Source organism: Uloborus diversus, unplaced genomic scaffold, assembly GCF_026930045.1.
Source record: "Uloborus diversus isolate 005 unplaced genomic scaffold, Udiv.v.3.1 scaffold_12, whole genome shotgun sequence".
Classification (NCBI taxonomy): domain Eukaryota; kingdom Metazoa; phylum Arthropoda; class Arachnida; order Araneae; family Uloboridae; genus Uloborus; species Uloborus diversus.
The window spans coordinates 450,796-461,042 of record NW_026557876.1 but is presented as its reverse complement, the minus strand read 5'-3'; the positions used below and the strand labels follow the sequence as shown (position 1 = coordinate 461,042).

General features: G+C 34.0%; 1 protein-coding gene across 1 annotated transcript; it reads right to left on the bottom strand.

Moving 5' to 3' along the window:
- Positions 1-5,748: 5,748 nt before the first annotated feature.
- Positions 5,749-8,170, bottom strand: LOC129232367 (putative nuclease HARBI1). The gene is made up of 4 exons (XM_054866518.1): positions 8,039-8,170; positions 7,349-7,517; positions 6,705-6,846; positions 5,749-6,068 (listed from the first exon to the last, which is right to left on the bottom strand). Exons 1-4 carry the CDS (start codon positions 8,086-8,088, stop codon positions 5,749-5,751), a joined length of 681 nt encoding a protein of 226 aa, XP_054722493.1. The 5' UTR covers positions 8,089-8,170.
- Positions 8,171-10,247: the final 2,077 nt, after the last annotated feature.

Genomic DNA, 10,247 nt, shown 5'->3' with positions numbered 1-10,247 from the left:
GCACTGTCCCAGAACAATAGAGTGGCAACTAGAGGCAAAAGGTTATAAATGAAGGAGTTTATAAGTTTGTTACTTTATCACATTTGTGACTCCTCTTCGTGTGCTTATTGAAGAAAAACAATTATTTGTTGAAAATTAAAACATAAGATTTTCAGTTGGGGGACAGCCTGTTTTTGAGGGGGAAGGGGGGGGGGGAGATTTTTAATTTGCAGAATGATAAAATATGAAATAGCTGCATCTAATGAGATCATGCTTAAAGCATCACTGTAACAATTTTTGAAAATTTTATCTTATCAATCCTATCTTTTTATTTTCCGAATTGTGAGACGAAACATTCGGAATAAAGAATTATTTTCAATGGCCTCTGTTTTAAAACATATTTTTATTCAGTTTAAGGTTGACTCCCTCCCCACCCCTATCCTATTTTTTAAAATACAGTGGAGTCTCGATAACTCTAAGTCTTATAACTTGCAGCTTTTTTGGGACCCTTAGGTCCCAAAAAAGCTGCAACTCTTGTGAACGCTGTAGTAATGTCATATAATTGGAACTTCTAGTAACTCAAAGCTGTTAGCGGATCCCTTTAGACTTATCGAGACTCAACTTTATATTAATTTACTGTAGCTTACAAAAAGTAATATTTTCTTGGTCACATGCAGGGTCGCCTGAAAGGGAGGTTGCTGTGACCTCCCAGCATGAATGTTTCTGATGACACGTAAGCAAAGGAATATGTTTGAAAAACAATTTACGGCAATAAAAGTGTACAAAAGGTACAAGCTCCAAAAATTAAAATAAACATACAGTAAAAACGTGTGTTAGTGAAATCCGTTACTGCTAAAATCTTGTTTTATCAAAGATTGGTAATTCTCAACTCAAAGTAACAGAGAAACTCAATATTCATAGCATCAGTATCGGCGTTGGGAATTATTAAAAATTTTTTACTGGTCCTTCAGACCAGTGAACATGAATATATACTGGTCAGGGTTTCCGCTACGGTCGCATTTTTCGCATAATGCGAAAACACTATCTGAATTGCAAAAATAAAGCAATGCATTTTCGCTTTTTTGCTCAAATAAAAAATAAATTAATTTTTTGAAAAAAGAAGAAATGTATGATAATAGAGAGGAAGCATGCATAGCGATAATCAACTTAATCTTTTTTAAATCTTAGCTAAGATGTTAAAACTACAATTAAGTTCAATAACTATTAGTCTTATCCAGCATTATGTCCCCTGAATGACTGCTTTATTAGGAGGAGGGGACTGCAACGTTCTAAACACCAATCGTGTTTTCTTTTTTTTTATTTTATGTTTTAAAAAAATAGCTGTTGTACTTATTTCTTCAAAGATGTCACAGATGAAATATGAATTTTATTTTGAACTGGAGATGAAACACACTGAGGCATATATAAATATATGAGAATGTGTAACATTTTAGCATTTTGCTAACATTTTCCCCTCAATTTTAGCTTTTATGCTAAAGAACTTTTGAACCCAGCTTAAACACTGATACTGGTCCGTGCTAAATTCAACGCTAAATGACAAACCACATTTCTTTAATGTACAAAAAATTGGTGATCACACAGATCTCTGAATATTTTTTTGTAGTGGTTCGAGGCGAGCTTCACTGGTCTAGGACCAGTGGACCAGCAGTAGTTTCAAATGCAGAGCATAAAAAAATTTCATTATAGCAAAATGATTTTACTTAAGTCTCTTAGACTTTGAAAAAAGAAGCACGACCTGCCCTTAGCATTTGCCACCTCACCTAATGCGACGAAATCATTAATTTGGTAAAAGAAAATATGATTTGGGGAAATAAAAAATTCTCGGAAATTTCTTCTGCAAAAAAGGTTTCTCCCTTGGATAGTCAAAAGAATTTTTTTTTAAAAATCAGGATTAATATTTATTAAAGTTTGTCTGGCTTGGGCTTTTGGAAGTTGTCGAAATCTTAACAAGGCTCACTTGCTAGCTAGCAGTTTTAAATATGCAAATCATGAATGAGGGTAAACTTTATTGCTATTCAAGCTATGAAAATTTTCATAGTAGTCATTTTCTGATCAACGATTTGCATTTTGGAACTACTTGTGAAAATAAACTTAGAATTAAATTATGAACTATGTTATTAGATGTTCAATTAGTTTAAATATTTCATTTTTGTTAAATTTCAGTGCTGGTCAGACCATAAAAGTGCAGTGAAATCCAAACACATGATCTTGCGGAAGGAACGATCCAAAACTGGCGGAGGATCGGTGCCAGCAGAGAGGGAGCTGACCTCACAGGAGGAGCGGGTACTGGCATTAATTGGCTTTGACGCTGCGAATGGGCTTCCAGTCCCTGAAAGTGAACCTGTACCAGAGGTAATATTTATAATTTCTTTTTAAATTTCTATTCAACCTTTTCCTCACAGCACTGGTTAAACTTAGGTCTTATAAGAGCTATGAGCTTTTTGCTGTTGCAGACTTGAGTATTTATAATTCAAAATGAGAATACTATCTCTTGTATAAATTTAAATTTCAAATACAAATTAACACATGTCAACAACTTGCTTACCCAAGCTGCACAAAGTATAGTAGAGAACTGATTATCCGGAATGCTCAGGACCATCGCAATCCTGGACATCTGAATTTCCTTGTTTACTAGATTGCTAAAAAATTCTGTTTGCTGATTGTTTATGAAACCCAAATTGCAATAATTATTGGTCCTGCCTATCAGAACGAGCAAAAAACAGTAAAGAATTGCCTATAAGTAAGGAAATGTTAGAAGAAAGAAATATTTTTGGTTCAGGAAATATTTTTAAAGATTTTGCATTCTAAAAAGTTGATTTTCCAACTTCGAATTTTGTTTCTATACTAAATTTCCCAAATTATATGATAGTTTTCTTATTTTAAATTTCCATGGTATTTTATATTAATAGTTTTTTTTTTTTTTTTACAGTATAAGGTATATTTCAAAATATTTGATATTTTTGTTATTTTTAAAATTATGTTGTGATAGAGAGTTTCTTAATAGAAATTACCAATACTTAAGTTCATTGCTTAAATGATTCAAATCGATCTATGCCAGTTTAGTAGCCAATTCCATTTTCATATTTTACTGTCAAAATACTGCTGATAACTGTTTGTACAATTTCCTTTTTCTAATTGTTGTTTTTTTTGTGGTTAGTTTCATCAAGAAATTTGGAAGAGATACAATGACTTTATATTTACCTTAGAAATCTTGATTAGTATTATTTTATGTCACAGTATTGCCATCAGCAACGTTAAAAGTACTTTTTAAATTTAACATTGAGGGTAGCTTCGCCACACATAGCCCTTGACTCTGTTTTGGTTCAAGTATTGGTGAATTGAAAATTATCTAATTTCCACTGAGGAAAATATCTGTATAATCATTGGGAAAATGATAGACAAAGCTTAATTACAACAAATTTTAACTAATACTTTCAACCTTTGGTAAAAGATTTTGAACTTTGGCTAATTTACTGACCAGTAACTTGAAAAATCCATAGCACGGGTCCTGCCACACAATTTAAAATAATGTTAGAAGTCGTCTCATCAACTGAAAAGCCTCGCCTCTTGCCACCAGTAATCGAAACAAGTATATGGATGTCTAGCAGCATTCGAAAATTGTTCTGCTTGGAAATATTACAGATAATTCATATTGCTTAGATAATGCTATTTCATTTATCTCTTTCAGGGGTATATGGAAATCACTTATTCAGTGGAGAGTGATCCTTCAGCTGCTAATTCCTTATTTATCCTGCCCAGCCAGCTGGAGGCAACTTCCCCGGGGCCCAGTCAAGGCGTCATGGATGAATTGCCAAGTACCCCTGCTACCTCCAATATGCATGAATTTCTACCAAGCACCCCTGCCGCATCAACAAGCCAGGCTGGTGACATCAGGCTTCGCTCGTTTGACCAAAAGAGCGCAATCGGCCAAAAAAAACGGGTGAAGCCCGTTGTGATCCGGCCGGAAAATGGAAAGAGACTTGTAGATGCACAAAGTTCCTTGGCGGCAGCCACCAAAGAGGTCGCTGAAGCGCTAAGGGAGAGGAATCAAATCGACAGTCATCGTCCGGCACTGGAACAAGTGCAGTTGACATTGCTGGAACGACAAGTTCAAGCGTTTGAAGCTGTTTTAGAAATTTAAAAAAAAAATTTGAATGAGGTGTAGTATTTTGTAAATAAATTTATTTCTCAAAAAAGGCCTTATTTTGATTCTCACTTATAAGTTAGATAAAATATCTTGGTAACCTTGTTACTTTAAAATGTTAAAAAGGAGTTCAAAAGTTTTTACCTTCCAAGCCAAACTACGAATCGGTGATTCTTTCAAGACTGGCAAGCTGTATATCTTTAAACAATAAAATAATTTAATTGTTTTGATCAATTTAATTTGCCAACCCAGCTATTATTGTATTTATCTGGGTTGGCAAATATCATTATACAGTCGTATCTCAACAGGGTTGTAGTTATGACCGTACAAAACTAATTTAATCCATGCCGCTAGCTAAAACCGAAACTGGCCAAAATTGGATTTAACCACAAAAAAACTGATCAAAACTAAATTAAGTGAAAATACACTAACACTTGTATGTATGTGATGAATCTGTTAGTAGAAAGTTTTTTAATTAAATACAGTTTTGTTTGTACCATGGCCAAAATTGGATAAAATTGATTTTATCCATGGTTAAATCCACCACTGGCCGAAACTTGTACAACCCTGTGTTTCGACAACTCGAATATACCTTTATTTTGAAGTTTTCTTTGGGTCCCAAACTATTAAGACAGCTGTTCTTGACAGATTATTGAAACTTCTCCTAAGGTTAGTTTTTCATGACAAAAATAAAATTTTACATCATCATGTGTCACAAAATATTTCAGCTTTTAATTAAACGTGTGTGAATTATATTTTTTTTTTCAGTCATTTTTACAACTAGAAATGATGATTAATAATTGCTTTGTCTATAAAGGTCAAGCACATATTTTTCGCTGAATTCATTACAATACTAAATGGTTCTGGAAACTATTTATAAGCTATTTCTTTAGATGAGAATTTCGATAACAAGTAATTAAATTTCAAAAGAGAAGGAGCTAAGAAAGCTTTTAAGCAGACAGCAAGAGAAAAATCTGATTTTGGATTCAACAGTCAAACATTCCAATTGTGTTAGAAAATATAAGTTTTTCCATTCATCAAAATGTCAGTCGATCCTCGTGATTTTGAACATACATAACTAATTACTGCCAAGAAAAAACTATTTCCAACGAATTGAAAATGCTCCCTGGGAGTTGGTTTCACAAGGTTCAACTATATTGTTTAATATGTGTTGATTTTATAAAACATGATGAAAATGTTAATTTTACAATATATGTATTGTTCAAACATGTCTCGTGTGACAGTACTCCTTTTCTACCCTATGTTTAGTATTCTGTGTGCAGAATTTGATTAAAAAATTTTTTTTAAAAGGACAGCAGTATAATTCTACTGAAGTTGAAAATATACATAAAGGAAGGTAGTAGGGAAATTGTATAAAAAAACATTATCACTATCTATACTAATATTATAAAGAGATATAGTGAATTAATAGGTAGTATTTCAAATATTTACTTTAAAAATTATCATATTAAAATTTCCATGTTTATGAAAATAATGTAGCTCAATATATATAAAACAAAATATGTTAAGTCATTACCAATTTGTGTGCAAGAAATTCACCAAAACCAAAGAAAACTGTAGAAATTCATAATTTTTTAAAACTTTTATTCATCATCATCTTCGACGGTATCAAACAGTTCGTCCTCTTCATCGAGAACTGCATCTTCCCAGTATATGTTATCTTCTACACACATATTGTGTAAAATTACACATGAATTTGTAATGTGCGCTGCAACTTCAGGCAGGTAATGTAACACACGATCCTTTAAGAGACACCTGAATCTGTTTTTCAGGATGCCATTACATCGTTCTATCACACACCTGCCTTTTGCATGAGCTGCATTATATTTATCTTCATCCGATCCTGGGATGGCACCTTCTATTGGAACGTGTAAGTGTCGTTCTTGCCGGTAACCAGCGTCACCTAACAAAAGGGAATTCCACATTCAGAGTAAACTGAAGCATTAATTTATACATTTTCATACATTAATACGCATTTTTACACGGAATACTTGAGCTATTTGATTCAGCTATTTGAAGAAGCGGAAGGTCTCGATAATTGGTGATCACTATATTAAATCGCAGTTTCCCAGCCTGTGGTATGCTTACCATTGGTGGTACGCGGTTGGCTAATTGATGCTGCAAGGGGGGGGGGGGAGGAATGCAATGCAGACATATAGAACATAAATTTATAAAAATATATCATTCAAAGTATTTTCCTATAACTTACAGAAAATATTTTAATAACATCATGCAGTTAAGGTGCTATGTGTAGTTGATATCGTTCAGAGCTGGCTTCTAAATTTAGTCATTAACCATCAATAAATTTCAGAAATGTTATGAATTATCTTCTTTAATAAGGACAAGAGTCTCACTAAATATATTTTATAAATTATTTTATTATTATAGGGGAAGAAATTACCCAAGCCGACATGCTTTTTGTGTTTTGAATTTGGAAAGTGTCGTTAGCTAATGCAGGTATACTGAATGTGAATTTGCATAGATTCGTAATAGATATCAATAGATAGATAATACACAGAAAAAGTATCACACTACTTACCTAAGAGCCACCCATCACCATGGATTTTGTTTCCTTCATCAAATGCCGTCTTCAAATTTGAAGAACGCCAGATGAAGGAATCATGGGTACAACCAGGGGCACGAGCCACAACATTTAAGATTTTTGTATCCATGTCACAAATCTAAAAATTTAAAATGAAAAAAAAATTTTTTTTTCATGCATCATTTTTTTCAATAAGCAAATAGTATTAACAAGCTAACATGCATCTCATGCAGAATGTTGTTACAATATTGCAGATCACATAATACTTGCTTTAAAAAAATCTTAATTTGTCTGAGTTTTTCCTAGAATTCACTCATTCCCTGATTATTTCATGCTTCTATTCTGTTCAATCTCAGTTTTAAAGAAAGGGAAAATCATCCCATAAGAGAGAAAACTTATAAACAACTCATAAAACCATCCAAGAGTGTAACCCTTGAATTCCCATCAAATTGGAGGGGTGGGGTACATTCCGGTGTCACAGTTAAATGTTACAGAAATTTGGTAAGCTTAACACTATGAGTTTTATTTCAAGGAAAGAATTACTTTGCTGCCAACAATTTTCACTAATCTACCAATTATTATAGCATACTAAAAATCTGATATTGTAAATGAACCTAAAAAAAACCAAAGCTGTTACTTACTAGTTGTACATTTAGGGAATGCCAGCCTTTACGGTTGACATAATTCCGCTCCTGGTGAAAGCCATCATTAGGTGGGCCAATTATTGCTACATGTGTGCAGTCAATTGCACCAAGTACGCCTCCTATTCCACAGTAATTGAAGAACTCCTCCTTTATATTTTCTTGTGCTCTATGAATTGAAAAATAACAATCAGGACACAAAGTTAATCTAACAACTATATATACACACTAGTTGAAGTAAAAGTTTAGAAATATTTGCATCCAAATTTAAATGACACTTAGAATGAAATGCATTTTACCTCTCACACTACTAGTAGTCTACCAAAATGAGAGTTTTTTTTTTTTTCACTTTGTTCCTCTACTTAGGGGAGTAACACTTACTTGCATATATTTAAAAAATGAAATGCACTAAAATAGTTTCCCAACATGTATAATGATGTTTTATTACATATCTTTCAGTCTCACTTGATGTTAATGCGAATTTCTTTAATGATTGGTTTCCATTTTAATATAATTTATGACTCAACAGCTCCACAAAATCATAAAATATAGTAATAAAAAAGTAGTAGTAAATACTAAAATAATCCGTAAATCACTGAAATGCCTTTGACAGATTTGAATTATAAAGACTCAAGTTATTAAGCTTTGAGTTATTGAGAATAATCTATATATTGAAAGGTGTATACATACCTCTGATCACTTGGGTATTGCACAAATTTCCGAAGGAGATGCTGCGACATTGCTTGGGACACTTGCCGAATACAATTGCTGGCACTTTGCTGCGTGACCTTTATGTAATCATCATTCCCAACCCTTTTCTGGTATCCCCCGCCAGCGAAGAAATTTAAAGCACATAGAACCAGTAAAGGAACAGTTTAATATTAGTTTATAATGTAATCATTTTCAGTGACAAACTTAAATGTTCAACATAACCCTTATCAGCTATAAATTAGCTTTTTCTTTAGAATATAATTTATACAGAGCTCCACGTCACATAGAAAGTCCCAGTGGTATAGATAAGAAAAATATGCTAAAAGGGGAATGGGAGTAGGGCAGTGTGGACATCATACTGCACCCCCTTCACAGGGGTGCCATGCCCCCGTCCCCCTTCCCAAGCTCAATTGGTACAAATTCCCTTCCAAAAATTTCCTCAGCCATCTTTCCCCCTTTTCTTTGCTATATTTATGTTTTAAAAACCTTATTTATTTATTTTTAATTATTATTAAAATCCCCCCCCCCTCCCCCATAAAAAAATGTTTGATGGTGTAACTTCATCCATAATTCTTTTGTGAGCACTCTTGACACTTCTGTGAGAGCTTTGACGACACACTAATGCGATAAAAAGGAAAAGGACTTATTATTATTATCATAAAATAGATCAAATGAGCTTGGAGTATTGCTTGAAAAACGAGGGTTAAATCATTTCTTTTTTTTCAAATCAATTGAGGGAGGAGTCAGTTTGCAATTGATCTCGGATGTTGGATATTATGCGGCACATTTTAATTATATGTGTTTATCACAAGCTCACGTCAAGCCAATAGTTCATGCAGAACATTTTCAATAAATGAAGTATATTGCAGAACACTGCAAAAAAATTTTGTTCGGCAAGGGCAACTTCAAACAAAAATCGTAAACTAGTACATACTTGTCAAACAATTACTTAGAAATAGAGGAGTGTTTAATCAAGTAATAGTTACATTTAAATTTATATTATAAATATAATGCAACTGCAATAAAGAAACACAAAAGAAAGTTCAGTTACATATCGTCAGCACCATGCTAAACTAACGAATGTGAAAAATCGCGTTTTTCAACGCGATGAAATTTCATATTCGATACTTAGCCTTCAATTCAGTGACTTAATTAGTTTTGCGCTTGAAGGTATCTATAACATTTATAAAATTGAAAATAACTAAAAGCATCAGGTGGAAAAAAGTTATAGTCAGTGTTTTGGCTCTCCTCAAAAGTGCCAATTTTTACATTCGTTAGTTAACATGGTGCTGACGATATAAGAGTTTTCAAAGGGAAATTCAAACAAGGCATTAATGTTAATAAAGCATACACTTACTTTAAGTTCTGCTGTGATCGCATCCTTCCTTGTTGATCGTGTTTGAATGTAGGGCTTTAACTCCTCAATAAGATGAAGAGTCAAAGATTTGGTTAGTCTGAAATGCTTAACGAATTCCCCATCATCGAGAGCAGTGAAACAATTCGTACGAAATTGTGAACGGTTCCGTGGGATTTTCCTTCTTGCATCCTCTTCTTGAATTATCGCTAACATCAACGCTTCGGCCATCTTTATTGTGGTAAACAATCCTCAATTCTCACTGTCGAAAACACGAACTCACCGACTGTCACTCGGGTGAGATGAGAATCTTCTTTCTCGGCAGCTAAAGTCGGCACCGATCCGTTTTCGTCAGCTTCATTGTGGCAAAAAGGAACACCTCACGGAAAGTGACGTCACGCATCGAGAAAAGCTGATTTTCTCGTTAGCGACTGGTTCTAGAGTATTTTTAACCCGGATCAGCGGTAGCTAATGCGAACAGCGAGAAAAGGGAAATGGGTTAACTTTAACTCGGATCAGCGGTAACCCGGATCAAATGTTGCAGTGCGAACAGGGAAATCTAGAGTCCCTATATGAAAACGTAGTTTTCAGAGTTGCGACAACAGCTACGCTCGGAAAGCGCAACCGGTTACAGGAGAAATATAGGGTTGCCGCCGAGCTGCAAGATTGGCTCCTTGTTCGCTTTCGAGTTTCATTACAAAAAAATAGTCACAAGCGGGAGCGGGAAGAGTGGTTGAAACGGGTTCTGAAGTATGTAAGCACGCGGATTCGAAAATGCATGCTGTCAATGAATGAAACGCTCGATTTTGATTCAAACATTAGAAAAAGACAAAA

Coding starts and splice junctions, on each gene's coding strand:
- LOC129232367 (XM_054866518.1), bottom strand. CDS start 8,088: ATGTCGCAGCATCTCCTTCGGAAATTTGTGCAATACCCAAGTGATCAG. Junction 6,847..7,348: donor ATTCCCTAAATGTACAACTA/GTAAGTAACAGC, acceptor TTAAATTTTTAG/ATTTGTGACATGGATACAAA. Junction 6,069..6,704: donor TGGTGATGGGTGGCTCTTAG/GTAAGTAGTGTG, acceptor CCCTTTTGTTAG/GTGACGCTGGTTACCGGCAA.